The sequence below is a fragment of the Lampetra planeri genome, chromosome 44, assembly GCF_965212315.1.
Source record: "Lampetra planeri chromosome 44, kcLamPlan1.2.h2, whole genome shotgun sequence".
NCBI classification, from domain to species: Eukaryota; Metazoa; Chordata; class Hyperoartia; order Petromyzontiformes; family Petromyzontidae; genus Lampetra; species Lampetra planeri.
In genome coordinates this window covers 4,928,834-4,951,813 of record NC_136150.1, presented here as the reverse complement: position 1 = coordinate 4,951,813, position 22,980 = coordinate 4,928,834, and the positions used below count along the sequence as shown (strand labels likewise).

General features: G+C 52.4%; 1 protein-coding gene across 1 annotated transcript; it reads right to left on the bottom strand.

The window, feature by feature from the left end:
• Positions 1-16,125: 16,125 nt before the first annotated feature.
• Positions 16,126-22,645, bottom strand: EBP (EBP cholestenol delta-isomerase). The gene is made up of 4 exons (XM_078614520.1): positions 22,256-22,645; positions 19,596-19,632; positions 18,365-18,495; positions 16,126-17,877 (listed from the first exon to the last, which is right to left on the bottom strand). The coding sequence occupies exons 1-4, from the start codon at positions 22,551-22,553 to the stop codon at positions 17,636-17,638; spliced, it is 708 nt and encodes a 235-aa protein (XP_078470646.1). The 5' UTR covers positions 22,554-22,645; the 3' UTR covers positions 16,126-17,635.
• Positions 22,646-22,980: the final 335 nt, after the last annotated feature.

The following is a 22,980-nucleotide window of genomic DNA, read 5'->3' as shown; positions in this document are numbered from 1 at the left end:
ATTAGTTCAACTTTGTGGGTGGTAGTCAGTGCATATATTCGCCACCACCCGACTCCCCCGCCATAGGAATGTGGAGTTTCCACAGCAGCAGCGGCGGCGTGGCTCTTTGGCCACCGTGGAGCGAAGAGAGAGAGCGAGGGAATTGGAGGATGTAGATGGGGGTGGGTGGGGGTGGGGGTGGGTGGGGGTGGGGGTGGGTGGGGGTGGGTGGGGGTGGGTGGGGGTGGGTGGGGGTGGGGGAGGGGTGGGGGAGGGGGTGGGTGCAGGGCTCCATGATGAACGTGGGAGGGGTGAGGACTTGAGAGGGAGGGGGTGGGGGAGGGGTGGGTTGGTTGGGGGAGGGGGAGGGGTGGGGTGGGTGGGGGAGGGGGTGGGGGAGGGGTGGGTTGGTTGGGGGAGGGGTTGGGGTGGGGTGGGTGGGGTGCTGCGTTCCAGGAACTCCGCTCCCCGAGCCCTACCCCCCACTTCCACGAATCAGGGATGTGGCAGCCCCGCCCACTCGCATTCACTCACTCGCACAACGTGTACACACACACAGTGTACACATAGTGTGTACACACACACACAGTGTACACATAGTGTGTACACACACACAGTGTACACACACACACAACGTGTACACACACACACAGTGTACACATACGGTGTACACACACAGTGTACACACACCACGTGTACACACACAGTGTACACACACACAACGTGTACACACACACATACACACACAGAGTGTGTACACACACACACCGTTTACACACACACACACAACGTGTACACACACCATGTATACACACACACAGTGTACACACACCGTGTGTATACACAACATGTATACACACACAACGTGTACACACAACATGTATACACACACACAGTGTACACACACCGTGTGTATACACACAACATGTATACACACACCATGTATACACACACACTGTGTTCACACGCACACACGCACACACACCAAAGACAATGAACCACCCCCCCGTGTAGCCTTCACAGACTGTAGGGGCAAGTGCTGTTAGCGAGCACCTATGAAGGCCGGCACGGCACACGAGGGGGTGGGTGCCCAGCACCACGCCCGACCGCCTTTGTCTCCCTAGTGGCGATGTTTACACACCGCACCACGTACTCATCTTAGGCCGAGTCTACCTAGGGGCGGGTCCAAGACCAATTCAGATAATCGTCACTCACTGATATTGGTCGTGAGCGGTAATCGAACTCGGGTTATATAGAAACACACACACACAGAGAGAGGTGTCACCATGGCCGAGCCGTTAGTGTCACTCCGCACCACGCCAGCGCATCCTCCCGATGAAGATGCGTGAGCATCGCCACTCGCCAGAAGTTCTTCACACGTACTGTGCATACATTTATACAAAGGAGGCCGGGCGTGGTGCTGGCCACCCACCCCCTCGTGTGCCGTGCCGGCCTTCATAGGTGGTGCTCGCTAACAGCACTTGCCCCAACAGCCTGCGGAGGCTACGCGGGGGATCTTTATCTTTGTCCGCGGTAACGGAACGACGCGCTTGGGGCAGCCGACACACACATCAAAACTCCTCGATGGAACGAAACAAAATCACAACTTGAAACGGTGCGCAGAGACGCATGGTGAGAGAGGGAGAGAGAAAGATGGGGGGGGGGCCACGCTTGGGATTTTCGAACGCGAGACGGGAAGCAGGAGAGCGTGAATCTCAGAGCTCGTTGCGAGACGTCGTGTTGATGGCCACGCTGCAGTGGACAGAACCTGACGGCGGCGATGGGGATGATCACATCGCGAGAAGAGAGGGAAACGTGGCTGAGAAAACTCTCCGCCCACGGGGGATGGGGTGGCATCTCTCTCCTGGACGTCTGTGAAAAAGAGCTTTATTGCTCATCGGATTTCTTCCAGGGTACATGAACAGTTCGCTTCTGTTGTCTAATTGCTAAGCAGACGGGGCTGGCGACCCGGGGGTCGAGGCCAAAGGGGAGATGGAGTGATGAAAATCGGCTCATGCGCAGTGCTCTGGGTGGATTGTTACATAGGAGGATCAGGGAGGGCGGGGGAGGCCTTCATCTAGCAGTGGATTGACCACGGCCGATGATGATTATGATGAAGATGATGATGATGAAGATGATGATGAAGATGATGATGATGATGAAAACGGTCGGTGATGTTCGTGTGAAACGTTGTCACCCTTCAGACTCGGTTTCCATGCCGAGGAGCGAGAGAAGCTGTCACCTCCATCACCACGCAAACTCCACCATGTAGACTCCACCACACAAACTCCACCACACAAACTCCACCACACAAACTCCACCACACAAACTCCACCACACAGACTCCACCATGTAGACTCCACCATGTAGACTCCACCACGCAGACTCCACCACACAAACTCCACCACACAAACTCCACCACACAAACTCCACCACACAGACTCCACCATGTAGACTCCACCATGTAGACTCCACCACGCAGACTCGACCACACAAACTCCACCACACAAACTCCACCACACAGACTCCACCACACAGTCCACCGCGCCGGCCAACGGAGCCGACTGCCCGCGTGTGATGTCTGAGTCGCGCACATGATGAGCACGAGCAGTACCTCCTCGCGCACAACAAGCTCTAAACAACACGCGCGCCCTTCATCTCGGAACAACAACAACACCACGTGGCCGGCGGGCAACTACTGCAGCAGCAGTGGCGGTGGTGGTGGTGGTGACGGTGGCGGCGGTGGTGGCGGTGACGGTGGTTGCAGTGGTGACGGTGGCGGCGGTGGTGGCGGTGACGGTGGTGGCGGTGGTGGCAGTGGCGGTGGTGGTGGGGACGGTGGTGGCGGTGGTGGCGGTGGTGGCGGTGGTGGCGGTGACGGTGGCGGTGGTGGTGGCGGTGACGGTGGTGGCGGTGGTGGTGGTGGTGGCGGCGGTGGCAGTGACGGTGGTGGCGGTGGTGGCAATGACGGTGGTGGCGGTGGTGGCGCACCGCGCCATGAATCCCGCTGACCCGAGTTTGATTCCACGACCAGGGCTCACGGCAGATGCGACACTCACAGCCCTGCCCGTGTCCCACGCACGCCTATCCCCAGGCACCACCCCCCCCCCACCACCACACTCACCAGCGTGGTGAAGTATGGTCGAACAACTGCGTGTGGAAACTTCCGTCCAGCAGTGGATTGGCCGAGGAGAATGGCACTGAAGGCAGATTCTGAGTTCTCGACAGACCTGTTCTCCACCTGAAGACGGCTGCTTGCGTTGTGGCCGAAACGTCGTGAGAATTATTTTATTATGTTTCATTTTTATTGTTTTATTATTTTCCTTCTACGTGACTTTACCGAAAAAACCAAGAAGATGAATCCCTGCAGTCACGAAAGCTTTAAATCGAAATTCATGGCCATCATCTTCGATTATGATGATGGCTCGTGTTGGTATCATACAAAAAACACAACGTTGCCAGCAAATGTCGGTGTAGAAATGGGTGCTGTTTCATTTATAGGGGATGTAACGGAAGCGATTAATCCAAAACTGCATCATCATCACCATCAGCCGTGGTCAAGCCACTGCCGAGTGACGGCATCCCCTATGATCACATTAACAATAGCTTGACATCGTGTTAAGTTATATTAACAATAACTTAACATCTTAAATTGTGATTTTGATTTAAAGCTTTCGTGAATGCAGGGATTCATTTTCTTGGTTCATTCGGTAAAGTCACGCAGAAGGGAAATAATAAAATAAACTATAATTTATTTCCCTTCTACGTGACTTTACTGAAAGAACCAAAGCATATCTTAAATTATATCTGAAGTTATTGTTAGCTTATTGTTAACATCTTAAGCTACAGTTAACATCATTGCATTTCCCGAACATAACACGATAATAAACAATGCCCCGCTCATACTAACACAAGCCAATAATAATAGTTTAATGATGAAAGATCGTCACAAAAAGTAAACAAAGGCAATGGTTTGTATGTTGTTACGAGATGATATTGTTCACTAAAGTTATGAGAGTTAAGCACAACATTGTGCAACATATATAAGCTCAAATAAAATCTGACGGTGTAATATAGAATTAACGAATACTATTCGTGATATACTAAATGCGTATCTTGTATAATAATTGTACATAAACTCTAAATAGATCAGCGTTAACCTCTTATTAACTCGTATTTCCTACTGCACAACAATAAGACAGTTTGATAGATAATAAGTGTACACACCACGCATAACCTATGTACACTTGTGAATATGCTACATATAACATTCGCTTCTATTTAATAAAAGTTTAATCTTATCTAAAACCGCACACACACAATATCGTGCAGTACAGCAATTTAAAACGGCAGGGCGGACCACTATAAAGTTTCCGCTTTATCGCAGTCGTGTTTGTTTAACGAGTTTAGCTAAAACAATTAGAAACTTTATAAACTAATTTTTTAAAATACAATTGCAACACGATGCACAGTGGATTTTGATTACATAGCGGTCGGTATATATGACTTCACATACGGTACGGTATACACACAATCTTACACTATAGTTCAAGTGTACATATTACTTTATATTTCTATATAAATATAGTTATAGTTCAACTTTGTGTATCAACTTGTCCCCAATTGGAGCTCGCTTTGAATGTTGTGGTTTGGTAATTTGACGAACTTTTTCGAGGGCACGCAGTGCCGACTGACAGTCTGAGATAACTTAAGAATAACTTAGCAATTATAACATCAACAATAACTTAACATTTCGTTCAGTTATAATATCAACAACAACTTAACATGTTGCTAAGTTTTGTTAAGTTATAACATCAACAATAACTTAACATTTTGTTAAGTTTTGTTAAGTTATAATATCAACAATAACTTAACATTTTATTAAGTTATAATATTAACACCTTAACATCAACAATAACTTAACATCTTCAACTCACATCTTAAGTTCCTGTTAAGTTATTGTTAACATCTTAAGTTGTTCATATTATTGCATTTCCCGATACGTAACATTACAATCAACAATGCCCCGCCAATACCAGCACGAGCCAATCACAATCATTGGACGATAAAAGGTAGTAACACAAAGTAAACGTGCTACATCTTGTATGTTGCTACGAGATGATGGAGACACGTGTATCGATCACACTGTGATGGGTTTGTTGTTGTTGACGTGGTGGACAGAACCACGTCCCCGACCGCCTTTGTCTCCCCCAGCCGCGATGTTTAACTTACGACGGCCACCGCACACCGGCTACTCATTTGAGGCCGAGACGACCTAGGGGAGGTGGCCCAAGACTGGTTCAGATCATCGTCAATCGAACCCGGGTCGCTCGCCGGGTTCCTAGCGCAGCGTAGCACTAACCGCTGCGCCACCGCTCCTCCGGTGAGTACTCACTGCGATTAGAGGCACAAAGATCCCCCGTGTAGCCTGTGAGACTGTGGGGGGCAAGTGCTGTTAGCGAGCACGGTACACGAGGGGGTCGGTGTGGCCAGCACCACGCCTGACCGCCTTTGTCTCCCTAGCGACGATGTTTACACATCGCACCGGGTACTCATTTGAGGCTGAGTCGACCTAGGGGAGGCCCAGGACCGGTTCAGATAATCGTCACTGGTGTTTGCCGTGAGCGGGAATCGAACTCGGGTGGCCAGGTTCGTAGCGCAGCGTAGCGCTAACCACTGCGCCACCGCTCCCATAGTGAGGACACACTGCGATTATAAACACACATGTACACACACACATGTACACACACACACATGTACACACACACACATGTACACACACACACATGTACACACACACACATGTACACACACACACATGTACACACACGTAGTAACGCCTATGTATATGCATAGACACACAAAGACAAAGATCCCCCTCCCCCGTGTAGCCTCCCACATACTTTGGGGCAAGTGCCGTCCGCGAGAAACTTTGTGTCAAGGCACGGCACACGTGGGGTGGCCAGCACCACGCCCGGCCGCCTTTGTCTCCCCGGTGGCGATTGTGTACACACCGCGCCGTGCTCGTTTTTAGGCATCCGCAGCGCGCTAACCGCTGCAACCCACACGCACACACAGACATACACACTTACACACATACATATATACACACTCATTCAGTACCTACACACACACACAGACACACTCATTCAGTACCTATACACACACATACACACTTACACACTCATTCAGTACCTATACACACACACACATACACACTTACACACTCATTCAGAACCTACACACACACACAGACACACTCATTCAGTACCTATACACACACATACACACTTACACACTCATTCAGTACCTATACACACACACATACACACTTACACACTCATTCAGTACCTACACACACACACAGACACACTCATTCAGTACCTATACACACACATACACACTTACACACTCATTCAGTACCTATACACACACACATACACACTTACACACTCATTCAGTACCTACACACACACACAGACACACTCATTCAGTACCTATACACACACATACACACTTACACACTCATTCAGTACCTATACACACACACATACACACTTACACACTCATTCAGTACCAATACACACACACAGACATACACATACACACACTCATCCAGTACCTACACACACATATACACAGACATACACATACACACATACATACACACTCATCCAGTACCTACACACATACACACTTACACACTCATTCAGTACCTATACACACACTTACACACTCATTCAGTACCTACACACACACACAGACATACACACACAGACACACACACTCATCCAGTACCTACACACATACACACTTACACACTCATTCAGTACCTATACACACACTTACACACTCATTCAGTACCTACACACACACACAGACATACACACACAGACACACACACTCATCCAGTACCTACACACATACACACTTACACACTCAATGACACACGAACAATGGGTCAACTCGGACCACGCCGCACTGTGGAGATTTTTCACATTCCTGAACAGCCTCACGAACTACAGCCCACACAGCACCCAGACTCACCCACACAGCACCCAGACTCACCCACACAGCACCCAGACTCACCAACTACAGCCCACACAGCACCCAGACTCACCCACACAGCACCCAGACTCACCAACTACAGCCTACACAGCACCCAGACTCACCCACACAGCACCCAGACTCACCCACACAGCACCAAGACTCACCAACTACAGCCCACACAGCACCCAGACTCACCCACACAGCACCCAGACTCACCCACACAGCACCCAGACTCACCAACTACAGCCCACACAGCACCCAGACTCACCCACACAGCACCCAGACTCACCAACTACAGCCCACACAGCACCCAGACTCACCCACACAGCACCCAGACTCACCCACACAGCACCCAGACTCACCCACACAGCACCCAGACTCACCAACTACAGCCTACACAGCACCCAGACTCACCCACAAGAGCACCCAGACTCACCCACACAGCACCCAGACTCACCCACACAGCACCCAGACTCACCAACTACAGCCCATACAGCACCCAGACTCACCCACACAGCACCCAGACTCACCCACACAGCACCCAGACTCACCCACACAGCACCCAGACTCACCCACACAGCACCCAGACTCACCCACACAGCACCCAGACTCACCAACTACAGCCCATACAGCACCCAGACTCGCCAACACAGCACCCAGACTCACCAACACAGCACCCAGACTCACCAACACAGCACCCAGACTCACCAACTACAGCCTACACAGCACCCAGACTCACCCACACAGCACCCAGACTCACCAACTACAGCCTACACAGCACCCAGACTCACCCACACAGCACCCAGACTCACCAACACAGCACCCAGACTCACCCACACAGCACCCAGACTCACCAACACAGCACCCAGACTCACCCACACAGCACCCAGACTCACCCACACAGCACCCAGACTCACCAACTACAGCTCACACACCAAATACAAAGATCCCCCGTATAGCTTCAACAGACCGTAAGAGAAAGTCCTGTTAGTGAGCACCTATGAAGGCCGGCACAGCACACGAGGAGATGGGGTGGCCAGTACCACTCCCGGCCGCCTTTGTCTCTCTAAAGTGGCAGTGTCTACACACCACTGCAACCAGCTACTCTCATTCCAGGCTGAGCCCAAGGACTGATTCAGATATTCGTCACTTGATGTGACCGCGACAATATCGATCCCCATACACACACGCACACACACCACAACCACCCAGGTAATCACTGACTACAGCCACACACACCAACCACACACACACACCAACCACACACAGCACACACCAACCACACACACACACCAACTCGTCTCACACACACACACCACACACACCAACCACACACACACATCAACCAGACACACATCAACCACACACACACACCAACCACAACCACCCAGGTAATCACTGACTACAGCCACACACATCAACCACACACACACACCAACCACACACACACACACACACCAACCACACACACACACCAACTCGTCTCACACACCACACACACACACCAACCACACACACACACACCAACCACACACACCAACCACACACACACACACCAACTCATCTCACACACACACACCAACTCATCTCACACACACACACCAACCACACACACACCAACCACACACACCAACCACACACAGCACACACAGCACACACACCAACCACACACACACACCAACCACACACACACCAACCACACACACACCTCACACCAACCACACACACACACCAACTCGTCTCACACACACACACCACACACACCAACCACACACACACCAACCACACACAGCACACACACATACCAACCACACACACACACCAACTCGTCTCACACACACACACCACACACACACACACCAACCACACACACACCAACTACACACACACCTCACACACACCAACCACATACACCAACCACATACACCAACCACACACACACACAGCACACACACTCACAAACTACAGTTAGCCCTATCAGTAACAGCCTATAGCACACACACACACACCACACACACACAGCACACACACACCACACACACCACACACACACACCAACCACACACACACACACCAACCACACACACACACACCAACCACAGACACAGCACACACACTCACTACAGTTAGCCCTATCAGTAACAGCCTATAGCATACACACTGCACGAACAGCAACGAATCGCTCCGTGGAGACTGTGTCTTTGAGTCCACATACACAAGATATCAGCCACGGCTGACACGACGGCCTGTACGCACCCCCCAGCGTGTCTCTATCTACAGCTAGAGCCACACACACACACAGCCCAGTGATAGTAGCAGTGTGGTGGTGGTGGTGGTTGTTGCCCCGCTGATGATGATGATGGTAACGGGGCGATGGGGCAGGGATGATGGCTCCTGCCTCAATTCCCTCCCCTCCACCTCCCTCGAACCTCGTTACTGCCTGAATCAGTCAGTCCCTGCTTCAGCCTCTCCCTGCTTCAATCTCTGCATCAGCCTCTCCCTGCTTCAACCTCTCCCTGCTTCACTCTCTCCCTGTTTCAGCCTCTCCCTGCTTCAGCCTCTCCCTGCTTCAGCCTCTCCCTGCTTCAGCCTCTCCCTGCTTCAGCCTCTCCCTGCTTCAATCTCTGCATCAGCCTCTCCCTGCTTCAACCTCTCCCTGCTTCACTCTCTCCCTGCTTCAGCCTCTCCCTGCTTCAGCCTCTCCCTGCTTCAGCCTCTCCCTGCTTCAGCCTCTCCCTGCTTCAGCCTCTCCCTGCTTCAATCTCTGCATCAGCCTCTCCCTGCTTCAACCTCTCCCTGCTTCACTCTCTCCCTGCTTCAGCCTCTCCCTGCTTCAGCCTCTCCCTGCTTCAGCCTCTCCCTGCTTCAGCCTCTCCCTGCTTCAGCCTCTCCCTGCTTCAGCCTCTCCCTGCTTCAGCCTCTCCCTGCTTCAGTCTCTCCCTGCTTCAGTCTCTCCCTGCTTCAACCTCTCCCTGCTTCACTCTCTCCCTGCTTCAACCTCTCCCTGCTTCACTATCTCCCTGCTTCAGCCTCTCCCTGCTTCAGCCTCTCCCTGCTTCAGCATCTCCCTGCTTCACTCTCTCCCTGCTTCACTCTCTCCCTGCTTCAGCCTCTCCCTGCTTCAACCTCTCCCTGCTTCAGTCTCTCCCTGCTTCAACCTCTCCCTGCTTCAGTCTCTCCCTGCTTCAACCTCTCCCTGCTTCAACCTCTCCCTGCTTCAACCTCTCCCTGCTTCAACCTCTCCCTGCTTCAGCCTCTCCCTGCTTCAGTCTCTCCCTGCTTCAACCTCTCCCTGCTTCAACCTCTCCCTGCTTCAGTCTCTCCCTGCTTCAGCCTCTCCCTGCTTCAACCTCTCCCTGCTTCAGTCTCTCCCTGCTTCAACCTCTCCCTGCTTCAACCTCTCCCTGCTTCAATCTCTCCCTGCTTCAACCTCTCCCTGCTTCAACCTCTCCCTGCTTCAACCTCTCCCTGCTTCAGTCTCTCCCTGCTTCAACCTCTCCCTGCTTCAACCTCTCCCTGCTTCAGCCTCTCCCTGCTTCAGTCTCTCCCTGCTTCAGCCTCTCCCTGCTTCAGTCTCTCCCTGCTTCAACCTCTCCCTGCTTCAACCTCTCCCTGCTTCAGTCTCTCCCTGCGTCAACCTCTCCCTGCTTCAGCCTCTCCCTGCTTCACTCTCTCCCTGCTTCAGCCTCTCCCTGCTTCAGTCTCTCCCTGCTTCAGCCTCTCCCTGCGTCAACCTCTCCCTGCTTCAACCTCTCCCTGCTTCAGTCTCTCCCTGCTTCAGCCTCTCCCTGCTTCACTCTCTCCCTGCTTCAGCCTCTCCCTGCTTCAGTCTCTCCCTGCGTCAACCTCTCCCTGCTTCAACCTCTCCCTGCGTCAACCTCTCCCTGCTTCAACCTCTCCCTGCTTCACTCTCTCCCTGCTTCAGCCTCTCCCTGCTTCAGCCTCTCCCTGCTTCAGTCTCTCCCTGCTTCAGTCTCTCCCTGCTTCAACCTCTCCCTGCTTCAGTCTCTCCCTGCTTCAGTCTCTCCCTGCTTCAGCCTCTCCCTGCTTCAGCCTCTCCCTGCTTCAGCCTCTCCCTGCTTCAGCCTCTCCCTGCTTCAGTCTCTCCCTGCTTCAGTCTCTCCCTGCTTCAGTCTCTCCCTGCTTCAGCCTCTCCCTGCTTCAGTCTCTCCCTGCTTCAACCTCTCCCTGCTTCAGTCTCTCCCTGCTTCAGTCTCTCCCTGCTTCAGCCTCTCCCTGCTTCAGCCTCTCCCTGCTTCAACCTCTCCCTGCTTCAGCCTCTCCCTGCTTCAGCCTCTCCCTGCTTCAGCCTCTCCCTGCTTCAGCCTCTCCCTGCTTCAGCATCTCCCTGCTTCAACCTCTCCCTGCTTCAGCCTCTCCCTGCTTCAGCCTCTCCCTGCTTCAGCCTCTCCCTGCTTCAGCCTCTCCCTGCTTCAGCATCTCCCTGCTTCAACCTCTCCCTGCTTCAGCCTCTCCCTGCTTCAGCCTCTCCCTGCTTCAGCCTCTCCCTGCTTCAGCCTCTCCCTGCTTCAGCCTCTCCCTGCTTCAGTCTGACAGCGATCTAGTCTCCGACTCCCTCTGCTCCGATCTCTTGCCTGTCTCGGTCCCTTCTTCATTCCCCTCCCGATTCAGCCATCTGCCCTGCCCCAGTCTCACCCCCCCCCCCTCCTGCTGCCTGCTGCCTGCTTCAATCTCTCCGTGCCTCCAAGTCCCTTCTTCGATCTCCCTGCTTCCTCGGCTCCATCTCTCACCGGTGGTACCCCCCCCCCCCCCTTCAATCTCTCCCCCGACTCTCACCAGCTGAGTCCTTGCCTCTCGACTGCCCCAAGCCACCCTCTCCATCCCGGCTCCCCACGCATCCCGTACCACCACCACCACCACCCACTCTCTCCCTCCCCTCTTCCTTGCTCATCTCTTACCTCCTCTGCGATCCGGAGCTCTCCGCAGATCCACTCGCAGCTCAATCAATCGCCCGGTGGCGGCGGGGACCCAGCGACGAAATAACGAAATACAGTAAATAAATAAAGAGCTAAAAAAATAAATAACGAGGACGGACCCACGAAAATAAAGAAACCCGCGTTCGCTCTCTCTCTCTCTCGCTCCCTCCCCCCACACTACCACCGTGGAATAAATACACGAGAGAGAGAGGGGGTGGTGGTGGTGGTGGGTGGTGGTGGGTGGTGGAACGAAAGAGGCGAGCGAGAGAGAGAGAGGGGGGCGAATGAATGAGCGAGTGGAGGTCAACCGCGTGCGCTCCTCTTTCCAGGAAAACGCGACCACGTGGGTTCGGGTGGTGGGGGTGGTGGTGGGGGGGTTACCCGGTGGGGGGAGGGGCGTGTCCGGGCTGTGACGTCGACCACGCGCGTGCGGTGAGGCGTGACCCGTGCGTGACGTCACCGCTCGAGAGAGGGGGCGGGGCGAGCGATGGCCGCAGTCACGTGGGGGGGGGGGGGAGTGTTGACGTCACCATCAGCGAGCGTGGGGTGGGGGGAGGTCACGTGGTGTGTGGGGCTTTGTGGGGGAGCAGGGCGAGTCACGTGGTGCTGCCCGGTGTGATGGTTGGAGTTGATGATGGCGACTGGACAGGGAGCGGCAGTGCGAGCGGGTGTAGCGGCTACGCTGCACTGTCAGCACCGGCGACGATTATCTGAACCGGTCCTGGGCATCCCCTAGGTCGTCTCGGCCTCAAATGAGTAACCCGGTGCGGTGTGTAAATATCGCCACTGGGGAGACAAAGGCGGCCGGGCGTGGTGTTGGTCACCCACCCCCTCGTGTGCCGTGCCGGCCTTCATAGGTGCTCGCTAACAGCACTTGCCCCTATAGTCTGTTAAGGCTACACGGGGGATATTTGTTTTTGTTGTTGCACCGAGCATGGCATTAGCGCCGTGGGACGTCACCGCCACTTAGTGGTGAACTGCGGTTGTTGTTGATAGTGGTTGGAGAGTGATGGTGGTGGTTTTGGTGGTTGTTCGCGATCGTGATTTTGATGATGGTAATTGCAGTGATCACAGGTTGCATCGTGATGGTGGGGATGGTGATGATAATGGTGGTAACGGTGGCTGTTGTAATAGCGGTCGCGATGAAGGTGATTGCATTGATGGCGACGGTTGTAGTGATGCAATCACGATGATTCTAGGCAGGGCTTCATTTCAGCAGGAGCTGTCCGGTGCTAAGGCTCCGGAAAATATCCCACGGGAAATTAATCATTGCTTTTAGTGGCGACCGTGAAGGCGATTGTGGGAATAATGGTTCGAGTGATGGTATCGAGGATGGTATTTGTTGTGAGAGTTATCGGCGATGGTGATGCTGGTGATTGTGGTGATAGTGACGATCTGGACAAAGTCCCATCGGTGAGCGCCTCCGCCAGGCAAGGCTGCGTTGGCTGGGTCATGTAGCCCGCGTGCCCAGCCACCGCATGCCCCAGCCACCGCATGCCCCAGCCACCGCATGCCCCAGCCACCGCATGCCCCAGCCACCGCATGCCCCAGCCACCGCATGCCCCAGCCACCGCATGCCCCAGCCACCGCATGCCCCATCCACCGCAAACAGCTTTTGTTCGGCCGGATCGAGGGGGCTAAACGGGCGTGGCACGGGCTAGAGAAGAGATGGAGTGATGTGGTACAGGAGGATGTGGAGCTGAGTGGACTTGCCGATGACAGGTACCAGCGGTGTCAAGATCGGCCTCTGTGGAGGAGGCTCGTGAAGGATGCTACTGGGCAGTTGGAGGCAGTCGCCCTCCAACAACAACGGAGGGCGGAGGAGCGACGCTCACAACAACGAGCGGAGCGCCGGGTGGATAAAGCACAAAAAGTTGGCACAGTTGGGGGCACAGGCGGTGCATCAGCCACTCATCTCAGTCAGTCCACCCGTGGCACCTGGGTCTGCCCCGTGACCTCCTGCCAGCGGGCGTTCGACACTTCACGTGGCCTCAAGGTGCACATAGCCTGGCACAAGCGTCGTGGTGACGTCACCGCCACTTAGTGGCGAATGGCGGTTGTTGTTGTGTTGACGATGGTGGTTCTCGCGGTGAGTGACTGTGGTGGGTGCCTATGGCGATGACAGTCGTGGGGGGACCACACTGATGACGATGGTGATCTTAATGACGGCGGCTGGTGATGATGGTGGTGGCGATGAAGATTATCCGACGGTCATGCGTTGCGGTGGTGGATGATGGTGGGTGTGGTGAAGTAATCATCATTGCGGTGCAGATGATAGTGATGTCACAGCGCCATCTGGCGCCAATAATCACAAAGTAACAAGCCAAGTCATCCATATTATAGGGGTTTCCCCCCCCCCTTCTTCTTTGTCCCTCAACATAAACGGATATATTTTTACACATCCCATAAATTCGGAAGGATTGGTTCAACGCAAAATTCTGGAGCGATGTCGACGTTCGTCGGAATCTAACAAAGTCGTCAGGATCATAGCGTAGACTCTGTACCATAGGTGGGACAAAGTCATTGTTATGCAAGTCCAAGTCGAGTCGCAAGTCATCAAATTCATGACTCGAGTCTGACTCGAGTCCAAGTCACATGACTCGAGTCCACATCTCATAGGTGGGACAAAGTCATTGTTATGCAAGTCCAAGTCGAGTCGCAAGTCATCAAATTCATGACTCGAGTCTGACTCGAGTCCAAGTCACATGACTCGAGTCCACACCTCTGCTCTGTACTAAGGGGACATCCATTTAGTACGCACGCATGGAGGGGGGAGGGGGGTTAACCCAAATGCGTAGCTTGCGTATGGGGGGGGGTCTACTGACAATGTACGCATGAGGAAACGGGGGGGGGGGGGGGGAGCCTCGATAATAATGTGTCTACATTGGCCTTCAAATGAGTTAGTCGGGCGGTGGACTGTTTGCTTAAACAAGTCAATATTAATCATCCTTGATCGTTTATACGTGGATCAAATATCGGCCGTTCTATAAAATTCGGGGGGGGGGGGTGCGTCAAGCTGAACGTACGCAGGTTTGGGGGGGGGGGGTAAAAAGTCCGAGTGCGTTCAGGGAGGGGGGGTGGTCAAGTTTTGACAGATTTTTGCGCACCTACTCAATGGATGGCCTCTAACGCTGCAGACCATAACGCCACACTCGCCACTGGGCAAAAGCCGTCTCACGATTTTAATTCCGCACTGAGCCACGGTGCGGTGTGACGCCACGCACACGTCAGTGGCGTTGCTACCCCAAGTAGTCCAATTGATGAGTGGGCAAGTGTGTGTGCGTGTGGTTTAGCGAGATGGGCGGTTTCTTTACTGAATCTAATTGGAGTAAAGTGGCTTTCTCGGTTGAGGCATTTCTGAGTCAAATGAGGCCGAGTGAGACGGGGCAGAGGGGTAGAGGCGGTGCTGACGGGTCGCGCCAGTTGCAGGATGGTGGTGGTGGCGACGAGCGGTCGCGGGTTCAAGACAAAGGTCACAGGTTCAAGACAAAGGTCACGAGCGAGGGATGGGGTCAGGAGTGGAGTGTGGACTGGCCGTGGTGAGCGCGATACGGGCACAACTTTCGGGAATTTCCCACACGAAACCCGCCGATTGACAAAAAATGAAGACCACGTTGCACTCGTGTCGCCGGGTTCGTACCGCAGTGCGCTAACCACGACACTGCCGCTCACCACACACGAGACAGATTCCCCGTATAGCCTCAACACAGACTTTTATGGGAAGTGCTGTTAGCGAGCACACGAAGGCGAGGGGGTGGGTGGGGCCAGCACCACGCTCGGCCGCCTTTGTCTCTTGAGCGGCGATGTTTACACATCCCATCAGGTATTTATTGGAGGCTGAGTGGACCTAGCAGAGGCCCAGGACCGGTTCAGATAATCGTAGCTGGTGTTGGCCGTGTGCGAAAATCCAACTCGGGTCACGAGGTTCGTCCGTCAGCGCGCTAACCACAACGCTGCTGCTCCCCACACACACACACAAACTTAGTTCACACACAGACGCACAGAAACCACTAATGTTCACAAACACACACCAGTTGGGCTTCGACCAACAATGTCGTCGCAACAGCGCGCCAATTGTCGCGCCGCGGTAACACAGACGCTCTGCCACATCCGCTCGCCAGTCTCTCACCAAAGTGTTGCACGCGACGAGAAAACGATCTCCATCAAGGGGTTTTTTTTTATCCCTTTTCAAATCAGCGCGTCGCACAGCAGTGCGACGTACAAATAAGACATTACAAACGTTATTCGATCACACAGATTCGATATAAAAATTTAGGAGCAGCATGATTTTAGTACATTTTACAACAACAAAAAACCCGAGTGTGTTAAAATTACTTCATACCCACTGGTCACCACAAAACTATTATAAATCCACCAGAAATACTTAAGTTTTAGTGTTAAATTAGTCAGCGTTTTAGTCTCGTCCAGTCGGACAACCCTCGGAATTTATGTCAGGTCAGTCTGTGCATTTCATTTCAGCATTTTTGTATTTTAATGACCACATGAAATCCAGACTAAGACTTGACAAATTCCACAAACTGTTGTTGACCAGACTGAGACGAAGAAGACAAAACACACCGACTAAACTAACACTGCGATTCAAAACGAGCACAGCTACGGCCGCGCGGGGTAATCTGCGGCGATGCCAGTACCTGGACAAATCCCTCGCGAGAATAAGGGGAAGAAAGCTCGGATAACTCGACGATGTGGTCCCAGGATCTTAGTGGTATCCATTCAGTGGCTCTGGCCATGTCAACGCCACTGAATGGAGACCATGAGAGAGAAACCCGACTTAAGTTTTAAAAACTACGACGGCAGTGACGAGGGCACAGTGCCAATGGCCCCGGCCATTATGGGCCACCGTCCACCTCATCGCAGCGTTTAGATGCAACAGGAGCACTCTTCATCCGGGGCAGGCGGTGCTGTGGGCTACCTTCTTCACCTCGCCATCCACTACTTTTGTCTTCCAACGCCTTTTTAAATCCTTTATATTAAGTTCACTTGCTTGCTTGCTTGCGCGCTTAAGACCGTGCAAATCTTTAGTCGTTTTTTAACCCACTTCCCGTGATCCGATCGAGCTGACATTTTCCATACAGACTCGTTGTGTGTGACAATTAATTTTCCTGAAAAAAAGTTTTCCAAATTTTACACTTTTTAGGGGAAAAAAAATGATATTTAATTACCAATTGCTTAATGGTGGCAGGCAATCATCTGACCCATAGGTGGCAGCCATCTCAAGCCAGAGGACGAGAGGACTCTAGCCGCCACGCATATAAAGGATTTATAGTGAAAAACTTTGTTTTTACGGGTTAATTTTATTCACCATCTCATTCACCTCCTCATGATCAACTATCTCCCTCCAACCCCTCTCATCTGCCACCTACACCAGCCTCTTCCTCCCCCACCTCTTATACTATCTCTCCCACCTCTTTATATTCTGCTGGATCTGTTACCGATCATCTCTTGAATCTCTCCCACCATCTTTATCTCCTTCATCTCATCTACCCCATTCACCTCCATTTTCCCATTCAATCTTCCTGCTCCATCACCTCTTACGCCGCTCCCTCTTCCTCCACCAACACTACCTTCACCATCACCTCCATCACCCCCCCCCCTCCTCCTCCTCTTTGCTGGATTCACCATTTGGCTGCCACCTCCTCCTCCCGCTGTCACTTGCGCTTGAGTTTGCCGGTGGCGCCAGCCCCAGCCGAGGAACCGGCGAAATCGGCGCGGGTCTGCACGCTGCACAGCTGGCTCCAGGCGTCCACGATGAGCACGAGTGGTAGCACGATCCACAGCGCGTTCATGAAGACGAAGTAGAACCAGAAGTAGAGCGGGTGGCCCGGCTCGCTATGCTGGAAGCCGCTGCGGAACTCCGTGCAGAAGTACAGCACGTCGCCGTACAGCTGCCCTGGGGGCCACAGGCGAGACGGTGACGTTGTCAACAACGTAGCAGTGACGCGGCGGCGGCAAAGGGCAGAGCGTCACGATAACAGTGATAGAACAGGGCAGTAGGGGTGGGGGAACCTGTGTCCGGTAATTTCGTTTCATGCGACTTCATTACACATGGCCCATGACCATTTTAGGCCTACCTCTTTGACACGGTCCATTATGATGTGCGTCTGTCACTGCGAGTATCTCTCCTTGACTCCCAACCTTCCTCCTCCTCCTTTCTCTCCTTCCCTACCTCATTTCCCCCCTCCTCTGCCTCCCTCGCTTCCCTCTCTCCCTTAAAGTCACCGACGTCCCTTCTCCCTCCCCTTCCACTCTCTCCCCTTCCACTCCCTCCTCGTCCGTCGCTCCCTCCCTCCCCATCTCCTTCCTCAACTTCCTCCCCCTCCTCTCCCGACCCCCCCCCCCCACTCCCACTTGAAGCGAGCCAGCCAAGGTGAGCTCACCGAGCGACACCACGAGCTGCAGCACAAATCTCTCGGGCCGGTTGTGCACGAACGCCATCACGGTGAAGGCGCTGAGCGGGCCCCACGCCAGCGCCGTGATGCTCTCCATGCATACGGTGAAGTTATCCGAGCTGCAAACAAGACAAACGCAGGTTCACCCGGCGGTTAGTGGGATGCGCCTATTAATCTTTCCCATTCCGATGACGTACGTGTAAAGTAACGTTAATTGTACGTCTTCAGATCGGAAGGCGTAGTGAGGCTCCCCACAAGGCCATGCGGGGAGGGCGCGTGGCGTAGTTTGCCACCAGCTATCGTAGAGTGCGGTCGTGTCACTACGGTTCTCTACGGTGAGTACAATATCTTTAAAAACAATGGCGCGATGCCCCTCTAAGTAAAATTAGCGCTGAGTCGCTCGCACGTCCCGAGATTCAGGGGCGAATAGGACCCACCCTGCAACTTGCAGACGTGAGTTTCACAAGAGTGGCTGGGTGGCGCTGAAGTCAGAACGTCGAGCTGATGCTGCTGATATCCTGGGTTCGAATCAGAGTTCCAGCCGTCTGTGATTAAACCTCGTCTCAACGTGTAGGGAGATGGTCTCAGCCCACTCACCAATTAAAAAAAAACCCCATCCCATTACATTTCTAGCTCTGAGAAAAATATCGGTTTGACTTGTCGTACAACGGACATTACTCTCTGATGTGGAGCGTGTGGGTAATTACTGCACCCTGCTACTGCGTCGACCAGAGGTCACTTGAAGAACTCTGAGGCAGAGCTCTATGATATCAACTTTTGCAGGCCATTCCGTAGCATAAAGGGTTGCACTGCTGTGCCTGAATTTCGCCAAATTATTGCGCAGAGACAATTTATAGCAGCCAAATACTCAAATCAATGGACGTTTCTAGATGTGGAGGGAAAAACCGGAGGACCCGGAGAAAAATCCACACGACCACAGGGAGAACACACAAATTCAAAATATACAGCAGGCTTCATGGTCGGGATTGAACCCACGACCTCCTGTATACCAGGTGAGTGTAGTTAACATCTTGACACTGTAGCGCCCATCACACGCGGCTGAGGCCCAGGGGTCTTCGCGCTACCGGCTAATCGCTCTGGCCACCCCGAAGCTACCCGGCCACCTCCCCTGGCAAACCGCATTTTGGTTCAAACTTTTCTCAAGCTGGTGGGTGGTGTTCCGGAGGAGTGGACGATGAATCCGTCCTGTTGTACTCACGTTATGTATCTGCTGTCTCCCTTTGAATATTCCTTCCCTGGGCAAATAACAACAGCGCAGAGACACACAGTGAGACGCAGATACACACTGCAGAGACCCAGAGACACGTCAAAAAAGATTTACAATGAGACCGAAACACACAGGCATGTACAGACACACAGAGACACATGGACGCACAGTAAGACAGAGACACACCCAGGCTTGCACAGATACACAATGCGAAACAGTGAAATATACAGACATGCACATACGCACACAGACACACACACAGGCAAAGTCAGACACTGACACTAGTGAAACACACAAACCCTTCATGTTGCAGAACCGTATACTTCAGAGCTACATATGAAACCCCTTAAAGTCATCTCAAGTCCACAGACTTGAGTTATGTTCATCACATGGTAGTATTAGAATTTAGCCAAATCAAATGCAAGACCAAAGTTACTGTGATGTACTTTTAACGTGCAATTATTGGTGACCGGACCGATACCATCACCCCTCTACACTCGCAGGTGGTTGAAACTTGGACTTAAACCCAGGCTCTCAGCAGTGCCATTTCAACGCTCTGAACTCCCAGCCACCCGAAGGCCGTCTCTCAGCACAAACACAGGATTAGTCAGACACCCTGAGCTTTGCATTGTGGACTAGGTCAGTCACAGGGCAAAGATAAAACATTGAAGGTTGGGTCACTTTTGAGATAACTCTCATTTTGAGATAAGACTCGTTTTATCTTCCCTGACTGAAATGTTGAAAAATCATGTAAAAAAATAAAACCTACCATCTTATTACAGTGTAATGAGGGTCGGTGGATCACACACAGATGTTGCGAAACTTCTTTCCCGTGTGCGTTGGGGAGCTACCATACCCTGGCTCGCAAGCAGAAGGCGGTACCGCAAAGTTCAGATGAATATATATCCGTCCCTTCTGTATGGGATAGAGCGTTGCCCCATCGCACGCATATATTTTCTCCAGGTGCTCCAGTTTCCTCCCACAAGTGCAAATACTCATTAATCGGCTGAAAACATGTAAATGTATAGAGGATGGCAGAGCTCGGGCAATTGTTGACGACGGCCCACAGCCTGGCTGCTCCCCTCCAGCTTGTCCGAGGGCCCTCAGCGATTGCGTGGTGCAATTTTCACGCACGACGACGCTCCTGGACATCTGTGAAAAAGAGCTTTCTAGCTCATCGGATTCCTCCACTGTAAATATTCTGATTTTGATATATAAAAAAAACTAAATAACCATGGGTAAAATACGATTATCTTCCTGCAACTGCCAGAGATGATAGTCGTGTCTATGCTGTTGTCTTCACGCTGATGTCCTGACTGGATTGGTCTTTGCCAACCTGTAGCTGGGCATGGCTCACCACCGAGCTATAATTAATGGGTTTGTGTACCACGCAAAGCCCCCTTTGGTCAGTCCACAATCCACGTGGCCAGTCAGCTTCAAAGGCAATGCGTATTTTATATTATCGGAGCATGTTCGTTCGCACGTTCACCACAAGCACGCAAGACGCGATTCCTTGCAAAAGCTTTCTATTTGGTGTTTGAACACCTTAACAACATATCCACTCTTGGTACCTCATTTGCCAGTAAAAAATATGATAATTGGTTTTTTACCCTTTTATCTGGCAACAAAACGGACACCTTTTTTAACATGACTCCTCGTAAAAAAGGTGTCAGTTTTGTTGCCAGATAAAAGGGTAAAAAAACAATTATCATATTTTTTACTGGCAAAGGAGGTACCAATGGTGTAAATGCTTACCCCGAGCTCTCATACTCTGATGGTGCATTGTCTTTGAGTTGTGCGCCTTTTGGCGTCATCTGGTCCAACACCATGTGAGACTAGGCTCTAAGGAAAGCTGTCTCGGGTGTGGACCAATCAACTTCAAGGACAGTGCATACATTATCAGAGTTAAGTTTTTTGTTTGCATTATGGCTGCAGGTATTGTGGTCTATGCAAACATGACTCCTCGTAAAAAAACGTGTCAGTTTTGTTGCCAGATAAAAGGGTAAAAAAACAATTAACATATCCACTCCAGCCGGACTGTGATAACCTGGCGCGGTCACTCACGACGACCACTGTCCACCAAGATCTGACGAGAGCGACTTTTGTCAAAGAGGGAAGAAGGTTCCAAAGATTGCAGAGTCCTGCAGGAGAGAGATGACAGCACAGGCGGCTGGGGGGGGGGAGATGGAGTTCCAGCAGCCAGTATCATCTCACCACAGACTGGGAATTCCACATTACCTGACCGAGACGCCTCGAGTCCATCCACGCGACCATGTCGACCAATGTTTTAACCTCGGCGATGACTGAGATTCCACAATCACGTGGCAGCCCCCCCCACCCCCGCCGAGACTAAGTACGGCGGACAACTAGGTAACAACACCGGCACAAAGAGCTTTATAGCTCAGCGGATTCCTTCGGTACGATTTTTTTTTTAATGTTGTGATTCTGACACGGCCACTCACAGAGCTGCGAGACGGAGCGCCCTTGTCAATCACAGCTGACTGCACCACCGTTTACCTCACAAGTGACTCAGATTCCAGATTTGCATGACAGCCCCCCACTACCTCCCGAGACTAAGTGCAACAACAACAACAAAACAACAACAACAACAAACACGAGGCTTCCTAAGCATCTCCCCGGGGGTGGCTCACAGAGCTGCGAGAGGAACGCCTGGTCCCCCGCGATGTCCCGGTGGAAGAGCGAGAACCACCCCTCGATCACGCCATGGATGAAGGCGCACACGGCGAACCAGCAGCAGACGAGTCGTCGCGTCGACGAGAGACGATGGTGCGAAGACCCCGCGTACAGCCACGTCGCCGCCACCAGGACGCCTGAGGTGACGAAAAGAAAAGCCAGCACCGTGCTGGTGGCGGTGTCGTTCGCCACGTAGCCCGGGATGACGAGGTCGCGGGGCCAGAACGGGTGACGGGGGGCTGAGGGAACGGCCATCGTCGACTTCGTTGTTGTTCGTTCGCCGTCCCGCGCTGCTCTGTCGCCCGCGGCGCCCGCGGCGGCGGCGGCGACGCGCGCGTTTCCCGCCCTTTTTAAATCGCCGCGGAGATTGAAAGTTGAAGCCGGCGGTCGGCCATCTTGGCACGGGACGGCACCGTGTTAACGAGTGTTGTCGCGAGTTTTTTGTTGCGAATAAATATGACTCCCGTTATATTACGGGAGTGTTTTCGAGGAATCGCGTTGTTGCTTTTTTAAATTGATTTTATTCGTGCACAACCGCCAACGTAGTGTAATAACGTAATTTGTTCACCCAATTTTACAAGCACAGTAACTTTCGATTTAAAGCTTTCGTGACTGCAGGGATTCATCTTCTTGGTTCTTTCGGTAGTCACGTAGAAGGGAAGTAATAAAATAATAAAAATAG

Excerpts from the sequence above, each read along its gene's own strand:
- EBP (XM_078614520.1), bottom strand. The coding sequence starts at position 22,553 with ATGGCCGTTCCCTCAGCCCCCCGTCACCCGTTCTGGCCCCGCGACCTC. Across the intron at positions 19,633-22,255 it reads GGCGTTCCTCTCGCAGCTCT|GGAAGGAATATTCAAAGGGA; the intron begins GTGAGCCACCCC and ends TTATTTGCCCAG. Across the intron at positions 18,496-19,595 it reads GGAGACAGCAGATACATAAC|CTCGGATAACTTCACCGTAT; the intron begins GTGAGTACAACA and ends TCTTGTTTGCAG.